This window comes from Myotis daubentonii, chromosome 1, assembly GCF_963259705.1.
Source record: "Myotis daubentonii chromosome 1, mMyoDau2.1, whole genome shotgun sequence".
NCBI lineage: Eukaryota > Metazoa > Chordata > Mammalia > Chiroptera > Vespertilionidae > Myotis > Myotis daubentonii.
The window spans coordinates 225,877,020-225,897,319 of NC_081840.1; the positions used below are offsets into that span (position 1 = coordinate 225,877,020).

At 44.0% G+C, this 20,300-nt stretch overlaps 1 protein-coding gene across 10 annotated transcripts in view; it reads left to right on the plus strand.

Moving 5' to 3' along the window:
* LDB2 (LIM domain binding 2) overlaps positions 1 to 19,817 on the plus strand; it is a 339,258-nt gene extending 319,441 nt beyond the window's left edge. The window contains exons 6-9 of one of the 10 annotated variants that reach the window (XM_059675345.1): positions 9,059 to 9,182; positions 12,782 to 12,933; positions 15,401 to 15,543; positions 18,448 to 18,586. In XM_059675345.1, the coding sequence (XP_059531328.1) occupies positions 9,059 to 9,182; positions 12,782 to 12,933; positions 15,401 to 15,505 (381 nt within the window). In that variant the 3' untranslated portion in view covers positions 15,506 to 15,543; positions 18,448 to 18,586. The other 9 variants (XM_059675334.1, XM_059675364.1, XM_059675355.1 and 6 more) reach the window with 9 other exon arrangements.
* The last annotated feature ends 483 nt before the right edge of the window (positions 19,818 to 20,300 follow it).

A 20,300-nucleotide genomic window follows, 5' to 3' on the forward strand; every position in this document is an offset into this window, starting at 1 on the left:
TATCTCCCACATACTCTATCTACAAATATAGTCGCATTGGGGTTTGAATCTGAGGGAGCTACAATTCAGTTCACCGCAGCTGTAGTACCAGTTATTTAAACAAATGCTAATCTAGGTTTTTCTGTGAAGGTATTCTGTAGATGTGGTTATCTCCTATAACCAATTGACTTTAAGTAAAACAGATGACTGTTGGGTAAGCTTCATCCAATCAGTCAAAGATCTTAATAGCAAAACTGAGATGTGCAGAGAAGAGGGAATTCTGCTTCCAGACTAAAGCATTAAGTCCTGCCTGAGTTTCCACCCTATGAAAGCTCTCTGGATATCAGACTCACTACAGTACATACAGTCACGTGAGCCAGTTCTTAAAATGCTATAACGCATACATACATATCCTATTGGTTGTTTCTCTAGAAAACACACAGGGTTCTCATACAGTGACTTACAGTGAAAAAGTAGTGTCTGTCATAGGCCACTCAGTAATTCTGACCCCCCAGCTTTCATTTTCAGCATCCGACTCATCTAAAGGCACAATAACTGGTCAATTTCTAAAATTTATTTGAAATTTTCTCAATAGCAAATTTTAGGTTTTAGGCAGAACTCCTTAACTGTTTATTTATGATTGTGAGGTATTTCCAGGCAGATGTTTCCTCCTTCCTTTGGAAACATTTCAGCTACTGTGCCCTGAAGCTCAGAGATTCCAATAGAACACCTGCGTAGGGTATTTGAGGCACTAGTCCAGTGGTCAGAACAAGTTACTTACAGGAAAGGCATAGTGACTAAACATTTAGATAGCCATTGTATCGCCACAATCCAATTTTTAGGCAGAGAACAGCCGTAACATTTTAACAGGAGCCTCCTGGTGAGTTTTGCCATGTTTTCCATGAGGCCCCAGCCCCTGGGCGTGTTTACACTCCCATCATAGTAAGTATGTAGGAAGTAGTTTCCATGTGTTAAAACCTAGGTACATACTGTAAGCAGATTTTTGTTTGTTTCTCCTAGCAACCCAATTAGTTAGGTACTATTATATCTCACCTTTGCTGATGGAGAAACTCAAACACCAAGAGATTGAGTAATTTGCCCATGGTCCGGCAGTTCATAAGTTGCTGGACTCTGAACCCTAACCACTACATATGATGCCTAACCACTACATATGATGCCTCCATGTGTTCGTGGAGGGGAGAGGGCCTCATCTCCCCTGGTTGCTCATGGGAGTAGAATTCTTGTGATGTCCCAAGAAAAAAAATGTCTGAGGCTTGCAAGGGAGGATGAGTGATTTTTATTTTTGTGGAATCAAATCCCTGAGTTTCCAAAGTCCTGATTCCCTTTGCCCAGTCATAGAAAAAGTGTAGCTGGGGCTTTAGCAGAGCTAAAATCAGAGTCAGTGTCCAGAGTTTCCTTTCCATGTTGGAGCCAAGTCCAATCCAGCATCAGAATAGCTTAGTTTGTGTTCTCTGCTGCAGTCCATCAGTCCATTGAATGTGGGGTCTGCAGAGCCACATGGCTATGGAGGGAACACGGGCAAATGCAAGGAAGCAAAGAATGATCGAAGAGCACAAGAGCAACAAGAGAGAGAATTTCTTTGTTGAAAGGATTATGTATTCCAGAATTTTCATGGGCTTTCAGTGGTCCTGTCCATTGTGACCAATGATCTTTGTTCCCAGGTATGACTGACAGGCAAGTACCTTCCCTATGTCACCCCAGAGTTAGTGAGCATGCATTTATCTACCCTTCCTTGGATCCTGCCCTCAGTGTTTTTTGCAGGGAATAGGCCAGTGGTTCCCTGGGGAGTGCAAAGTTGCAACTTCCTGGTGAAGCTGCCCGAATGACATGCCTATAATGTCTGGCTTCCCCTTTAGCTCCTTCCTATTATTAATAACTAGCTAGTTACAATGGAATCGCATGGACTCCAAAGTCCTTAATACTTTAGATGTTACCTAATGTCTCATAAATCAGAGTTTCAATCAGAGTGTATCCAGGAAAACAAAACCCACACCAGGTAATTGAGCACAGGAAATTTAATATGGCAAAGTACTTGTAAAACTGTTGGAGCTAGAAAAGCAACCAGGGGAAGATGAGGCAGTCCTAAGATTCTCAGCTGCCACTCCCTGGGGAAAGACCACCTGCTAGAAAATGGGACCATAGTGGATCTGCAAAGACATCTGAACCACAGAGAGGACAAGAATGCCCTTACTTATTTCTCTCCCATGTATTAGGTTGAATAGCATCCCTCAAAATTTCACATTCACCTGAAAAGTGAGTATGTGAACTTATTTGGAAATTCAAGGACTAGTATCTTTACAAGAAGAGGTGAGGATACAGAGACACAGGGGGAAAGGTCTTGTGAAGATAGAATCATGAGGCTACAAGCCAAGGAATTCCAAAGACAGCTGGAGCCACCAGGAGCTGGAAGAGGCAAGGAAGGACTCTTTCTTAAAACCTTCAGGGGAGTACGGCCCTGCAGCACCTTGATTTCAGACATCCAGCCTCCAGAACTGGGAGAGAATACATTTCTGTTGTTTCAGGACACCTGGTTCATCATATTTTTCTTTGGCAGTCCTAGAAAACTAACTCAACTCACTTTCCTTCAGTCTTCCTACTGCCTCCAACTGGCCAAACGTTGCCCAAAGCCAGCTGACAAAAACAGTTGGGGAATAGTGTAGAGAGGGAAGAGTCTGTCCCCTACAATACAGAGCTGGGAAGAAGGGTCCAAAAGCAAGTTGGCAGTAACCAGAGCACTGTGGAAGGGAATTAAGTCCGTGGGGTCCGAAGGAAAGAGAATGAACATCAGAAGCCCAGAACTATCTCCTTGTGGGCCTGGCTGTTGCAGCAGAAACCCTGAACTTAGCTAGTCTGATGGGGTCCCCCCATGGGTCACAAAAGCAGCCAGTGACCTCACTGGTCCTGTATAGGTGTCCTTCCTGGCAGTCTCAAAATTTGAGATCAAGACATAGATATTGAAATGCACATGCAGGGCCTGCTTGCTCTTGAAGGAGGATGGTCCCTCTCCTCTCCCTGGGTCGGATGTGATAACTTTCCCAACAAATCAATTTGCAAAACAATTGAGAGAAGGCAAAGGCTCCCTGGTTGAATCTTCAGATAAAAAAGAGGATGTTTTGAATTTGACAACCAATCTGCCTTTAATCCTATCAGGAAATAAACCCAAATCATCATCTCCTGTGTAGGAACTGCATGGCTTCTAAGGGAAAGCATTTCCGTCACTCATCCTCCCAGGCAGAGTGGGTTTTCCTCTTGTCATTCATGGTTATCCGTTTCTAGGTGGGATTATCCCCGTGTTGTGATTTGTTTTCCTTTTAGATTCCATGTGCTATTGTTCCATTGTTTTAATATAAGATCTTTTTTGGTGATGTGTTTCTTAATGAGAAGAGACACCATCCTTAGATAAGAGCTTGGTTCTTAATCACTCTTACCTTCTGATTTTTTCCTAATTCATATTTAGCCACAGGAGTAAGTTGCCTGAAAAACTAAAAAAGAAAATAACTGTGGTTTGTAGATTTAAACATGTGTATTTATCACTGAATTCTAAGAATGGATATTATCAAAGACATTAACTACTAAAATGTTCTGTACCATTGGCCTGATTACCATCTCTTGGAGCATTATATCTAGTGACCCCCTAAGTGTGAGGGAGACCAAGTGACTTACTTCCTAAAGTAGATCACCAGTCACATCACACATTGATGTCCTGCTCAGTAGGACTGGGTTATTGATACAGCCAGTACTTATCATAGTACCAAATTCCAACATCTGAGCACCGACCTTCTTCCAGGCATTGCATTAAGGATTTACCTGTGCTATTTAAACCATCAAAGATAAGTATCATTATCTCCATTTTACAGATGAGGACACTGAGATTCAGAGAGGCCAAAAATCTTAGCCAAGGACACGCCTCTCTGTGTACATATCAATACCACACAAGGAGCAATGCAAAGACAGTGAAAGTCTTTGAATTTGGCATCTTAGGAGCCATTTTTTAATACATATTTTTATGGATTTTAGGGAGCAAGGAAGAGGGAGAGAGAGATAGAAACATCAATGATGAGAGAGAATCATTGATCAGCTGCCTCCTACACACCCCCTACTGGGGAGTGAGCCTGCAACCCAAGTGTGTGCCTGACAGGGAATTGAACCATGATCTCCTGGTCCATAGGTCGACGCTCAACCACTGAGCCACACTGGCTGGGCTCAGCAACCATTTAACCACTCGGGTTTAGAGAGGTAGACAACAGAGCAGTCAGGAGTTAAGAGCACAGAATTAGAATCAGGCAGACTTGACTGTGAACCTCTTCTCTGCCCTTCAAATGACTGCATAACCTTGGATACATTATAAGAATCACACTCTTTAATATCAGCTCTAGATGACTTAATGGCTTTGCGTCTGTTTCCTCACCTATAAAAATGAGTCAGGAGGTGGTGAGGGCTAATGATATAATATGTCAGGTACATACTCCAGGGGCAGATATAGTGATTATTAAGTTATGACTCAACAAATATTTGAGTATGCCTAATACTGTGTTAAATAAAATGGAGAGAAATGTAAATATGACTTGCTATAGATAAGGAGATGAAACAAATCCACAAGAAAGGAAAATTCCCAATGCAAGTGAAAACATAGGAATGTACGTAGTTTAATAATAAGCACTATAGAAGTAAGAGACCCCTGTGGGCAGGGAAGGTCAGAGACAGATGTGAGATTTGAGCTGGACCTTGGAATACCTTCATGGTCGGATTGATGAGACTCAAATGTGGTTTGCAGACTTGCTCTGGAATAGAAATCAACTACATTGCTGAATACATTGTTCAGTTCATCAGACATTTTTTAAAAATATTTATTTATTTATTTATTTGCGCAAGACTTTCTCGATGGATGAAGCAGTGATTACATTCTGTCTCAAACTCCTCACCTTGCCATGGAAATATAGCGGATAGTTTTCAAACCACCTCCTTTGAGCAGCATTGGTTTACAACAGAGACCAACAACCTCTATGAATGGCCAGATAGTAAATATTTTAGGGTTTATGGGCCGCATGGACTCTGTAGCAACTATGTATGTCTCAGGTTATAACAAAAAACAGCTATTACATTAGCATGGCCATACCTGGCTCACAGGCCATTCCTTGCCAATCCTTGGCTAAGATGACCAGGAAGGAGGGAGGGTCTTTTAGGCAAGAAGAACAACATGAGCCCGAGCTGGTACTGACAGTAATCCTGGGTGAGCCCACATATAAAGAGTAGACAAGGCAGCTCAAGCTCAGGGGACGTAATCCATCACTCCAAAAAGATGGAATTAAAATCTTAGTGGCAGACAAGACCTCGGTTTGGGATTTAGCCAAATGCCAAAGCCCAGGGCATCACTTTTTGGGCCAGAACCAACTCTGATAGGCACCAGCAACTCTTAGGTTCAGTCAAAGAGATGAGCCAGAAGAACCAGTATGAGTGTATAGCTAAGGAGAGGCCAATGTCTCCAGGAGAACTGTCAGATAAAAATAAAGCAACACAAAACTGTCCATCTCCTTTTGCTAGGCCCTTTGTTACTATGAAAAGGCAGGCGCCCTGGGACTGAGCTAAGATCTCCACGCCTACCCAGGACATGTACTAATTGTGTATATACATGTGCATTTGTGCAAAGCATGCCGCACAGAGGAGACAATCAATTATTTATCAAATGGACAAATTCATTACCTCTAAGCCCACAGGACAATGCCTAATTTGTCTGCCATTAGCAAACGACTCCTTGCTATTAATCTAGCCAAGATATCTATTATCCAGCCATCTATCCATCCACACTCACTCAGCAAGTCACTGTTATGGTTACAGATTTTGGTCCACACCCAAAGAGTCAGCGCTGAGGCCAGAGTCCCAGAAAATAGGGCATCGGAAGTATAGGGGGAGCAAGGCTGCCTAAAACCCTCACAAAGTCTGCAGAAAGGCACCGCTGGAGCTATGCCAAGATGAGCAGTGGCTTTTGTAGGTTCCTAGCTAGACCTGGCAGGGACTGCACATTCAGGGTCTTCATATCCAAGAGACCAGGGCTTGCTGGCTCCCAATGCCCTGGATTCCTCCTCTTGTCCTCCACCCACCATGGGAGGAGACCGAACTGAACAGCAGCTGTGCACAGAGGCTGATATAGAGGCTGTGACATGGTCTGTGGTCTTTCTTTTCAGGCAAAGGGACTGGGTCACTGGGAACTTTGCAGCAGGCCCAACTTTGCAGATAAAATTGTTCTTCGAAATTAGAGAATCCTGTGTTTTTAGGTTGAGTTCCATTTATATGTGTTGTGGGGGTGGGGGGGGGCAGTGTATGATGTATATTGTTGCCTGGTTCATGTTTATCACTAACCACGGACTTTCTTTACCTGGACTTTCTTTACCTCAATGGATGGAGGTATAAGAGGGTTTGTAAACCTGCAGATATTTTGTACAGAATTGGAAAGACAGGCCCCAGACCCTTCACCAGATTCTCAAGGAGACCTGAAGCCTCAGGGAGACCAGGAATCCTGGCTCCAGGAGAACTTGGCTAGTGACTGTGTGAGCCCACTCCCCCAGCCGCCTTCCTGATCTCATTTCATAATGCCCCAGGCCTTGGCTGTTGCCAAGATGCCCTGGCCTGCTGCCCTAGAAGGCAGGCTCTTATCTGAGTGAGTTCTGCCACCTACAGCACGCAGCCCAGCAAAGCCACCAGCTCCACAGCAGGACACTGAGGGCTCTACATATGTGAATAAGGGAAGAGCTGCCTCCCCCCCCCACCCCCGCCCCCAAGGCCAGAACCCTCCACTGGGAGAAGAGGATTGGGGATTCCTGATTAGTATTCAGAGATGTCAATTCCTTTGGGCTGGGTTACAGTGATGGAAAGATATTTTTACATTAAAGGAGAAAGAATAAATCCTTGGGATTAGCATCTGAAAAAAAAAAAAAAAAGTGTTGCCCAAAACCCAGAGAGGAAAGGCCCTGGGAAAAAGAAAGATAGTGAGCTCGTGGGTTCTCACAATAAATGCGGCTCTCCCATTTCCTAGCGTGTCCGATGCTCCCAGGTCTTGAGACCTGTAAACACTGGATAGTGTTTGTTCTTAGTGGGCTTACGTCTTGTGAAGGGAGCTTGGCACATTTGAAGGACAGGGACTGTGTTGGTCTCATCATTGTGTCCCTGGCCCCTAACAGAGTGCCTGACACTTGGGAAGAAGTTCAGTGAATGCTTTGACTTAAGTAGTGTAAATGGAGTTTGTTTTGTGATCAGTGCTGTACATGCAAATACATAATCATAATGTCTACTATTTGTCTACATATTACCTCAAATTCTCACAACAACATCAAGATGGGTGTTGTTTTGCAGGTGAAACTGACACCCAGCACTAGTGGGTGGCTTACCCAAAGACACACACCTAATGACAGAGTCAAAATCTACACTGAGACCTCTCGGCTTCCCAGTCCATGCTTGTTCCACTCCACCCCGGAGCTTTCTATCCATCATTAGCTCATTTCTCAAGAATGGGGACTAGACTAAAAGGAAATGGTTTAGAAAACCTTTTAAGGTTTGTTTTTGTTTTGTTTTGTTTTTTTCATTAAAATAAAATGTTTTCCCAGTCCTTAAACTTTCTCTGAAAGTGTTTCTTATTCTCCTAGATCCGTGATCGGCAAACTGCGGCTCTTTGGCCCCTTGAGTGTGGCTCTTCCACAAAATACCACGTGCGGGCGCACATGTACAGTGCGATTGAAACTTCGTGGCCCGTGCGCAGAAGTCGGTATTTTGTGGAAAAGCCACACTCAAGGGGCCAAAGAGCCGCATGTGGCTCGAGAGCCGCAGTTTGCCGACCACTGTCCTAGATTAGATGCAAACCTTGTCTGACCCTGTCTGAATCTAGGAGTGGTTCTTCTTGGATGGACAATCCATTCCTAGATTGATTTGTAGAGGTTACTGTGGAATCCTTCGCTCTGTTTGGTCCCAGCGTCAGTGGCTGGGAAAGAAGTAACTTTATAATCAAGGTGAAGTGGGCACTAACCAGGAAGAGGGAGGGAAGAACTCCAGGGAGAGGGGACCCAGCAGAAAAAAAAAGCAACGGGGCCTCTAAGGCAGTAGGAAGGGGGTAGAGAGGGCTGATGAGGGTGGAGATTGCAGGTGTGTCTTTCATAAAACATGGTTCTTCCCCATGGGCAGGCACATTGCCAATGTTTGTATCACTCCATCTCAGCAGCCATGGAGGCCTCATTCCAAGTTGCGGTCTTTCTCCTCTTAGATACTCTCAATGCAGTGGTATTCTGATAAGCTTCCAACTGAGAAGGAATTCAGAAAGTCCAAGGCAATCCGAAATGGATTTACCTCCTTGTTTCACTCATTAATCTTTGTCATCAGATATCTTGGACTAAAGGAAAGCTGAATAAATGTAACCAAAGGGGACCACGCATGCAGAACCACCGAGAAAGCTGCCACCCTGAACAAATACCAGAATATGTTACTGACATTATCATCATGTGTAAAATACAAATGAGTGCATAAGAAAATTAGTGCTCATCAGGGGCCTTTGTAAGGATTGGGATCAAAAACAGGACCTGTAGTTGCCATTGTGTTCTTTCAAATTTCAAAGATGGCTTTCACTGCCACATCATCTCCATAAACTAGCATTGTAACTCGCAGTGGGTGGTTTTACAAACAGGGACAGCAACAGAGTAGAAATTTGAGCCTGCTGTGCTGCAAGGCAGAGAGCTTTTTTCTTTAACAGGATCACTTGATTTCAGAACAGAGTTGCATATATCCGCCCAACTGTCTGGACAGACTCTGTGTGTGTGTGTGTGTGTGTGTGTGTGTGTGTGTGTGTGTGTGTGTGAATCACATTCAGCTATGATGTGACATTGTAAATGATAGTAAATTAAGTGGGTTTCATCAAATATTGGTAATATTTCTTTTCCCCCAAACTGGTATAGAGAAAATCAAAACCAGGGGAAGAAAAGTACCCTTAAGCTTCCTAATTGATTCCAGCTGCTCACATTATTTATTGCAAATAATATTATCAAGTAGTGAAATGCCCACGCCTTTGAACTTCTTGCAGTTGTGTGTAATACTGGAGCCAATGCAGGAACTGATGTCGAGACACAAAACTTACAACCTCAGTCCACGAGACTGCCTGAAGACCTGCCTGTTCCAGAAGTGGCAGCGGATGGTGGCTCCGCCAGGTACGACCTCGTTCTTCACTCTCCCGCTAACTGCATTTTCTGTGGCTTCTGCTGAGGCTGAGGAGAAGTGAAAAGGAAGGAAGTGATTGTACATTTATCAGGAGAAGGAGTTTACTTGGGATATTCTGACCATGATTTTGGACTTAGAGACAATAAATTGGTGAAGGACAAACATGCGTAGGAGTCGTCCACTATCTGCTCATTTGCCAGACTAGGACCTGAGACCCAGAGAGGTAAACTGATTTATTTAATGTTACTAAGATCTTTGGCCACACTGAAATCAGATCCCAGGATTCCTGGCTCTCAATTCAGTAGTTGTTCCACTGGATAAGACTGTGGGCTTCTCATGGCCTACTGTTATGCTGGTACTTTTTTATGAAATGACAGAAATTATAAAAAATGGAGGGAGGCCCAGCCGGCATGGCTCAGTGCTCGAGTGTCAACCTATGAACCAGGAGGTCACACTTCGATTCCTTGTCAGGGTACATGCCTTGGTTGCTGGCTTGATCCCCAGTATGGGGCGTGCAGGAGGCAGCCGATCCATGATTCTCTTTCATCATTGATGTTTCTATCTCTCTCTCCCTCTCCCTTCTGCTCTTCAATCAATAAAAAATATATTATAAAAATGGAGGGAGGAAGAAAAGAAGGGAGGAAGGAAGAAGAGAAGGAAGGAAATATTTTTCTGGTTTAAGGGTACTCTGACCATGAAGAGAATACATGAAAGAGTCCATTCGCCTCACAGCCCTAGAATGCAGTGGAGATAATAGAGTCTCCTGCTGGGGTTCTGAAATTACTGCTTCAAGTCAGCATTCGTTGTCTTTCTATCTGATACATTTTCACTCCCAGGCATGTGTTCAGCCTCATTAATTATAAAAGCAAAATGTTTCCATTCGCTAAAGATTATTTTTAAAGAATAATTATTAACACAAGGCATATAGGTTTCTGAATCACAAAATATAATGGTCAGCTTCCATTGGTAATTGGCCAAGGGTTTTAGATAAAATGAACATAGATATAACTATGTACATATTTAGGAAGCCAAGAAAATGAGCATTATTTTACAAAGAATAGTTGCGTTCCCATCTTGGGGAATTTTACAGATTTAGAACATTAATTTTTTAAAATATATTTTTATTGACTTCAGAGAGAAAGGGAGATGGAGAGAGAAATAGAAATATCAATGATGAGAGAATCATTGATTGGCTGCCTCTTGCACACCCCACACTGGATATCGAGCCTGCAACCCATGCATGTGCCGTGACTGGGAATTGAACTGTGACTTCCTCATAGGTCAACACTCAACCATTGAGCCACGCTGGCCAAGCTAGAACATTAAGTTTTTAATATATAACATGGGCTTCAATTGGCCTCATTTTTTTCTTTCAATATCAATAAGCCTTTATGAAAAAAAAAATCCACTCACTTAATGTTTTGAGCATCTATATTTTCCAACATATGATTATATACCTCTATATTATACATTAATTCAGTCATTTATTCAATAACTAGAGGCCCGCTGCATGACATTCATGCCCTGGGGGGGGGTTGTCCCTCAGCCTGGCCTGTGCCCTCTTGCAGTCTGAGACCCTTCGTGAGATGTCCCCTGAGAGGCCCTTAGCGCTGCCACAGAGGTGGGAGAGGCTCCCGCCACAGCTGCTGTGCTCATCAGCTGTGAGCCTGGCTTCTGGCTGAGTGGCACTCCCCCTGTGGGAGCTAACTGGACACCAGGGGGCAGCTCCTGCATTGAGCGTCTGGTGATCAGTGCACATTATAGCGACTGGTCATTCTGCAATTTGGTCTATTTGTATATTAACCATTTATTATATAGGATTTTTTATTGAGCCCCTACTAGGTGCCAGGCATTGCTTCAATAACTGGGGTCACAACACTGAATAAAAGTCCTAGTCCCAGCCCTCACAGACCTTCCACTGAATCCTCACCTTAGAACCTTATGAGGTATTTATTGATATTCCCATTGTATATAATGGGATCTGGCATGTAAGTTTGCCAAAATCAGTTTCATAATTAATCAATGAAGGAGGCCTGTGTCACAATAGGTTTTATGTCTCCCAAGTCCATGACTCTATTACTAAATTATATTTCCTCCAAATTTTGTGAAGAAAATATAGATATTTTTAAAGTATCAGATTTCAGTTCTTGAGGTCAAAAGAAAAAGATGCTTGTCAGGGGAAACCTAGATATTTGCTTGACTTTAGAATATGCTACTCATCTCTTCTCCACCCCATGATCAATTCTATTCCCTTGTTTTCATAACCTTCAGAAAAAGCACCCATAGCTCTCTATAAATAAATATTTGGGCCCTTTGATGAAAATATCTGAATATAAGATACAAAATATTTATGAAGGAAAAATGGTATATAATTAGGACCATAACCCTCTTCTTCATCAAAAATCATGAATAACTTGGTAGACTAAACCATCTTTGCAATGAGCCTTAAAGGAGGTCCCCCCATCATCCATCAGAAAATGCTACAAGGCATTTGGGTTCAGTATGGCTCAGGCTTATCTTCTCTCCATCAGAGTTGAGTCTATAGTAGGGTTAGCAAAAAGGATGCTCTCACCTGCCATTTCCAACTTATTTAGTCACTGCCTAGAAAAGGCTTTCAAAAAATTCTCATTTACAAGACAAAGTTATACTATTACCTAGTTAATATGAAGTGTTATGAATATAAAATAGTTTTGACATAGTAAACACTAAAAATAGAAAATAAATCTGGAAATACTGAGTAATGCTCAGTACATAATAAATGAATAAATAATATTCCTCTTACCACGCATTACCATGAGTCCATATATTTTCATTAAGATGCTACTCATCCTTCAGGTATAAAATATTTCTATTTCTAAATAGGCCTTCTTCAAAAGGTCTAGCTTCCCTTCATTAATATGCTACCTATATCATACTAAGTTGTGTTTTGTTTTGTTTTCTCAGAAATTTTGAAATTAGTAGCATCCTTTAAATATCAGGGTCTAATCCATGGAACTTGGGAACCTTACTAACTTGGGACTCCCTCAGTTTTGCATTCATGGCTAATAGAACTGGCACTTCCTCTTTTTTTCAGTTGAACATTTCAAGGTGTAATAGAGCTGAGCTGCAATATAACACTTGGCCAGTAGGTGCTGCTGTCACACACACTGGCTCACTAGTATAACTAAGTTTCTACTTTTACACCTTGGAGACCCCTTTGTGATCCCAGAACCCTCCTTTTGTTATAAAGAAAAAGTTAACCAGAGGGAAAAAATGTTTTCCCCAATTTTTTAATGGTAATAATCTTTTTAATTCAACTATGAAAGGAATATTTGTAGCTCACCCCTAAAATATATTACTAGATTAAAGGCATATATAAAATTAGAAATAACAATTAGATACAAATCATTTTATCTAGCTACAAAGAAGTTGTACAGATCTCATGCTAAAAATCAGCCAACAGCTGACTCCCTTCACTTTTTGTAAAGTTAAGAGAAATGGATAAAAATGTAGAGAGTCAACTCTTTTCCATTTGTAAAAACAGCTGCAGAGGGACAGGGTCTGATGGTTGCCCTGGACTTGATTCTCCTTCCATTTTCCCATATTGCAGCAGAACCCACACGGCAACCGACAACAAAGCGGAGAAAAAGGAAAAACTCTACCAGCAGCACGTCCAACAGCAGCGCTGGGAACACCACAAACAGCACGGGGAGCAAGAAGAAGACGCCGGCCGCCAACCTGAGTCTGTCCAGTCAGGTACCTGTAAGTCTCGCTTTCCTTTTAGGCCCGAAATCCTGCCTTTGCCTGTCTTCCAAGTCCAGGGGCCCAGGTTCAAGTCTCTTTTAGCTGCTAATACATCCTGGGCAGGCTGGGATGGGGGAGGGGAGGCAGGACTGGGTTTGGGATGGGAGGGAGGAAGTCTAGCCTGGAAACCTTCCCCTGCAGACTGGGAATTGGAAAGGAACATTAAGAGTCTGCTGCAATGGGGCCTGAATTAAAAAGCCGTCAGAATCACAGACAGGAGATATGTCACTTAAGGTTTAATTAAAATATCACTTAGCAGGCGTGCCTGCTGGTGTGTAAGGGGCTCTTGGCACCATCACCGGAGATGCTGTGCTGCCCTGGAAAGCAGCCCCTGGCTCTCAGGCTTCTTGTTGTAATTTGACTGGGCCTCCCGGACATGGGCGCCCCTCTCATTCTGAGACCTTGGTAATTAACGCAGCCACAGAAAGTGCAGTGGTGTGGATTTCACTTTACCCATTTCCCTAGCCCAAGGAAGGGTCAGTCCCTGGTTTGGCCTCCACTCCCTTGACCTCAAGACCCCTTTCTTTCGTTTCTGGGTCTTGACAAAGAAAATGGGCCACTTGGAAGGGGGCTTCTTTGAACACCAAAGCTGATCGCTGAGGGGCGTTCCCAAATCGTACAAGCTGTACAGGACCCTTCTCCATCTTCTCTCATTTCTTTCCCAATTCTGTCCCTTCTGCCTAATTTCTTCCAAATTCCTCAGCCTGGTAGTATGAGATCATTTATCGCCGTTAAATTTATATGTTCCTTTATGCATGTGCTGTCTCTTCACCACCCCCACGGTTCTGTGTGGGCTCTCCTCCTCTGCCACCTGTGCCACATCACCCTCGGCGGGGGTTTGACTGTCAGTTGAGTCCCAACACTTTCCTAGTGCTTTGCGGACATCCTCTGGACTCCATGTCTACGGAAATGTTCCCCATCTCTTACTACTTCCCTCAACCAATAGAAGTTCCCCTTTCCCTTTTTCTCGCTCCCCCACTCTCCCTTCTGGTCTGCTGTCCTCACACTTCATGTCCTGATTGTGCTCCTTCTCTCTCCAGGAGAGAATAGACCTTTCTTTCACCATGATTCTCTGCTTCTAAATGTGTCCTTCAAACTTGTTCCCTACTCATTCTTACTCACCTTCCATCGGTCAGTTCTCTTTGGCTGAAACCAAGCCCATCTCTACCTGAGAATTACCTGGGGGGCTGGGACCCTGCCATCATCCACAAACAGAGAGTGTGGTTTGTATTTTTTTAGAAGGAAAGGGTCATGGAGAGAGTGGCTAGCCTGTGGGGAAAGTACTGTTTCAGTTTTAAGACCACAGTCCTTAAGTAATGCCAGAGTTACCTCTGGACTTTGAGCTGAGCTATCGCCACCTAAAGAGTCAGAGGAGAAAATATCAAAGGAGAAAAAGTCTTTTTATGAAAGTACCAATAAGCTATTCCCACTCTGGGTTTAATTGGAAAATGACTGGGTATAAATAAATCAAATATCCACATAAGTAGTTAATTTATTCACCTAGTACTAGGGTTTTAGAAACCAATATTTGTTAGTTTCCTCTAATAAATGAAAAGGCACAGTAGCTGCAAGAATTCAGATCAGTTCAACAAATAATATCTGAGTTCCTACTGTGTGCCCCACACTATACTAAGTATTGACAGTAGCAAGATTAAAAAACAAACAAGCAAACAAAAATGGTGCTGTCATTAAAGAACTCAACATCAAACCGAGGGATGGCCAAGAGGTTCCCTCTCCCCTGCTCAGTCTCCTGGTGTTAGCTCACAGGGCGCAGGATTGAGGATTCTGAGGACTGGGCTGGGTTTGGTGGGCCACCCATTAGGCTATAGAGCAGCAATATACATGTGCATTTTGACAAACCTGGCCTGGTCTAGAATCATTTTGATTTTACTTTAAAGAGCTCCTGGTTTATTTCGCTCCACCATGCTCCTGTCCTCCAATCCACAAATGGATCTTAGTGGAAGATACCAGTGTCCAGAGGATTTTTAATGAGTTGAGACCCTCTGAGCTTTGTGAGAACAGTGCACGTGTTGGAAAGTGAGGATAGAATTTCAGCACTATCCCCACACTATGCAATTAAAGATGTTTTAATTATGTAAAACTTACAGACGGGCACAAGAGGCAGGGAAGGCAACCAGGTTAGGAAAAGATGCAAACTTCCATGTGTACTCTAATTGAATAGATGTTAAATGGTGAGCATTGGCTTGTAGTGACCACATCTCGTAACCCTGTCTACCAAATCACCAACAGTTTACTGCTTAGAAACACAATCTGCAGACGTGGCAGCCTCGTCCAAAGGCACGAACAGAGTCGGTGTGCCACCACGACCACAGCCGTGGTCCACATGGCTGCTGCGGCAGCAGCGGGCGTGTCTGGCGAGGACTAGGGTTTAATCCTTGGATTCTGCTTCTCACTCCATGAGCAGGGGCTAGGAGCCATCCCGAACTGCAGCCTCAACCCTGGGAGGGATGGAGACCTGTGTCATTCAACAGCAGTGACCCCTTCTGGCCAATTTAAGGAGAAGCATTGAGGGGCCCTGAAAGGAGTCACTTCCAGTCCTCCTCAGAGGTTGGTGGTCCTTGCACGGGGGATTGATTAGTGAGAAGATGTGACATGGGCAAAAGCTGGTGGCACCTCCAGGCCTCCGACGAGGAGCAGAGGTCTGCCTCATGGGGAGCCGAGGGCATATGGGTTACTCTCAGCTGGACCAGTTTTGCCTCCTGGGGACACACAGATAGCAGAGATGGGAAGGAAATGCAACTCTTATTGAATGTCGGGGGGGATTTTTAAAGATGTGGAGGGTGGGGAAAATGATGCCAACATCCCCTAGTTTGAGGCCACCCGGAACATGCCTTGTGTCTCCGTTCACTTTGCATGAGGATAACTCATCAGGATGGCTTGAGTAGAGAACCACTAGCCTCATCTAGAGGTTTAGAGAAACCAGGGTGAGACGTGTGCCTAAGTGGCCTCTTCTAGAGCTTGCCATTTATTAATCACACACACACACACACACACACACACACACACACACACACACGTGATTATGTATCTGGCTAAGGCTATTTCTTACAATCAGTAAGGCAGCAGTGGCATCTCTCTGACATTTGGACCGCTTAAAAATATCTGAGGCCGGGCATCCTTTCCAGCTGTTCTTAGAACAGAGATCCACCAAACATATGACACACCTATATCAGCCCCATTTCAAGTGATTCAAATCACTATTTTCATAGTACTTTTCTTGAATGGCTGTTATTTTCAGTTACAATGAAGGCATCTGGAGTGTTGGGAACTTTTTCCCTAATATCACGTTGAACTTGGCTTCTTATTTTTCTCTGCTTTTCCAGTTATGCTTACTTACCTCCTCACACTCCCCCAGCCTCTCCTGATAATCTCACACTCACAGTACTAATGCACACCCATGAGATGGGTTCTAACCTTTTTCTCCTGCCCGGTGACACCTCACGCATGCATTTTGCAAGCTCTTCAAAGCGTGCTGCATGTTAAGTCATGAAATGAGGTTACCCCTTGTTTCGATCTCTGCCTGGTCTTGCCCTATTCTTTCCACCTCCCATTTTCCTGATCATAAGGGCCTTTTCCTACTTGCCCGTAACTAAGTGGCATCTTTTTATCCTGAACACCACCAGTGGGTCATCCGGCAGCTGCCCTGACTAACCAGATAATGTTGTCGCCTCTGTGGAGGCCACTTGTCATCTAAAACCATATCAGCTTTCTTGCCAATCACACTCTGTGTCTTTTGGGTCCTGCCTCAAGAGTCCTCCTGAGTCTCCTAACATGTTGCTATCATGTCATAAGTATGTCCCTGGGAGCACACATCTGATTATCCTGCCAGAACCTACATGGCTGTGTGTACCCAGTATATCCATCCTTTAGACATTTACCTCATCTGAGATATTTCTCTTTAAAATCATTTTTATCAAAGCATGAGAGTGATTAGCCAGAAAACACAGTTTGGAAGCCTATTGATTATCTCCCCATAGTTCTGGGGCAGTCAACCCATCAATCAGACAAGATTTTCCATTCCAAAATAATCCAGGGGTAATTAAGGGATTTGTTTCATTGGCATCTTCAACAATCTGAGTGCCCTCTGGACCTTCCCCTGGCCTGATTGGCAGTATTCTACTAGCCTGCCCAGGAAAGCCCTCTCTTGCACCAGTGAAGAGAAATATTTTCCAGTTGTCAAGGCATTTCATCAACTAGGCCTCCCTCTCCCTCTCAGGGAATGCACACTTACATCTCAAAAGCATCTGGCCCAGTCCTACTTTTCCTGGCCTCTCGGAAGCTGAGAGCAGCTGGAGTCACTGCACTTTTAAGGAGACTATTGCTCAGAGGCTGGCCAGCAGTCTCCCCCTGGCAGGTGTCCTGTCCCATGCCCAGGTCACCCACCAGCCACATAGGGTCCCCTTTGAACAAAGAGGCTGGAACTGTGCCCTGTGCATGTGCCCTTCTCGCCACCCTCGTGCCTCTCCAGCAGTGGCCTCCATGATGCTCCCGGCTACAGTAGGTGGCTCCCTTGTCTGCATGGAAGGACAATTTGTGCTTAAAGGAGTGATTCGATGGCGTCTTCTTGCACGCTTCCATTTCTGATGATGACCAGCTTCATCAGTGTAATTGTAATTACCACTCTTCATCTTCCTTGTATGGCACCAGCTGGACAGAGCGGTTCTCTTCACTGCCCAGAATGGTGGCAGAGTTGCCTGTGTGGGGATAGGTGACAGGCACCATGAAATAACAGATGGTAAATTCGGGGCTTGTTGGCAATCAGCAGGTTTTTGCTAATGACTTAATTAGCTATGCAAATTGTCAAATCAGTGTGAACATTGTTTTTATCGAAAACTTTACCTAAATTAATTACCATAATTAAGTAGCAGAATGTCAAGGATATTGGCTGCATTAAAAGGGCCTGGCTGAGTAGAGAAAAGAGAGATTCCGTCTTCAGTTAAAACATATACCGTCCTCAGGACAGAGAAAATGCCATTAGGAATGGGTTGGGTGAATATTGCAGAATCGCGTCCGACCCATGTTCCCGCCTAGTTTCCAAAAGGCCTCTTCAGAGGCCCTAAGTGGAAGTGGCGGATTTTCGGAGGTACTGACCCAGCAGAAGGTTCCTCAGCCCTCTCAAAAGTCCCCAGTGTCAGCAAGTGAAAAGCGTGGATTTTTTTAATTTTGAAAAATCCATTTTTTTATTTCTGCAGATTGCTAGCATTGCTCGCTCTCCGGTGTCAGGCTGCGCACTAAGGACATAAACTCGCGTGGTTGTTACACGTCAGGAGGCGATGTTTATTTCCTGTAGAAATCAGATATGCACCTCGGCCCCCCCGACATTGAGACTTGACCCCGTGTACAGTCCACAAGTGTGTCTGTCCCAGGTCCCCCAGCTCCTCCCACTAGTGTTTTAGGCTGAGCTTCTCTCTCCCAAGGTTTCCCTGTAATAATGTCAGCTGCTGTTCACAGGATGTGATGGTGGTAGGAGAGCCAACTCTGATGGGAGGTGAGTTTGGGGACGAGGACGAAAGGCTAATCACTAGATTAGAAAACACGCAGTATGATGCGGCCAACGGCATGGACGACGAGGAAGACTTCAACAATTCACCCGCCCTGGGAAACAGCAGCCCGTGGAACAGTAAACCTCCCGGCACTCAAGAGACCAAATCAGAAAACCCCCCGCCCCAGGCTTCCCAGTAAGGCTGACCTGACCGGCACTGGATCCACCGTCGATAGGCCCGTGGGTGACACTCACTATTTCAGATCACTATTCACAGGAGAGAAAGGAGGAGACATAAAAAACTTTTTCACGCCAATACCTATTTCTAAACCCCAATGATCTGAGTTTCTTTCTTTCACTTTTATTTTTTGTTTATTTGTTAACTGAGAGGATCATTCCAAATAAACGTCCATGACCCTCCCCCGGAGGCCTTCACAGGTAACATAGATACTGGCACTGATCGTACTTAAAACAAGAGCAGACGCTAACGCTTCTCCTGACACGGTGTTTGTTAATTTCCTTTCCCCTGCATCAGACGAAGGCCACCTCGTCAATATGCCCTCAGTGCTCAGGATCCCGTTATATGCCCAACCTAACGACAGATGACTTTTTACTATTGTAAAATATTTTCTGCTTTTTGACTTGCATCTGAGAGTTTCTTGTTTCAGTAAAAAAAAAAAAGAAAAGAAAAATATCCACTTTGGGAAAATTATTTAAATGTACCTTTTTGGCTTTTTTTTCTTCACCTTTTCTTTCATTGGGTAACAGCCAAGAGGGCCCAGCAGGGTAATTTATGGGTGAGCTAATGTCAACTGGTTCTCCAGCCCACGTCGGTGCAATTGAGCCCACGTTGGTGCAATGGAGCCCAAGTGCTGAAACAAGAAATGTCTTTTTGTCATCAAAGTCACCACGGCAGATTTTTATGAAAGAGCGACACTTGGCCCCTTGAGAATTTATGCATTTGTAAAATTGCTGTTGATCCAAATATTTTCAAGCCATGTAATCCATTCCTTTTGTGTGCAGTTTAATAAATCTGAAACTCCTTTGTGTTTTTTATTGTATCTGAGTTGACCGTTGTTTCTTTTCATCATATATTGCTTGTATAATAATTTGTAAAGCCCTCGCCTGGTTCTTTTATGGGGATTTTTTTTTTCTTTGGGGGCAATACCAGTGTATTTATGTGAAACTTTATAAGAGAACTAATTTTTCCATTTGCATATTAATATGTTCCTCTACACATGTAAAGACACAGTGGCTCCGTGTGTTATAAAACAGCTGTATTTTATGTATGCTTTACTGATAATTGTGCCAATAATAAACTGTGTTAACGACCAACGCAGTGAGTCTAGCTTTTTCTGAGCTCGGGCGGAGAAGTCTGTCCACAATTGTGAGAAGCACTGAGCTGGGTTTATCGCCCAAGCTCCACATGGAGTGGAATTAGAAAACCTGTGCCATCTTGGATAAAGTCTGTTTTTTCCCTGCCCACTGCATTGGGCAGATGCAGGAGTGCTTTTCAGTGTGGGGCACTGTGCCACTGAGGGCACACCCATGAGAAGGGAAGGGCCCGCCTGTGCCCCTGGAGGTGGCCCAATGGAAGGGCAGTGACTTCCACAGGCTGAGCGCTTACCGTGAACCCAACAACCAACTCTATTTCAGCCAATCCTCCCGACTTCACTAAAAAGGCATGACTATCCCCATTTTTCCTAAAAGATTTGCTACAGACAGTATGGAAAATGTGCTGGAGGACATTTTTGTTAAAAGAACTTTCCTCATATTTTTCCACTTTGTACCAATGAGGAAGATGAGAGAAGAAGCCTGTTAG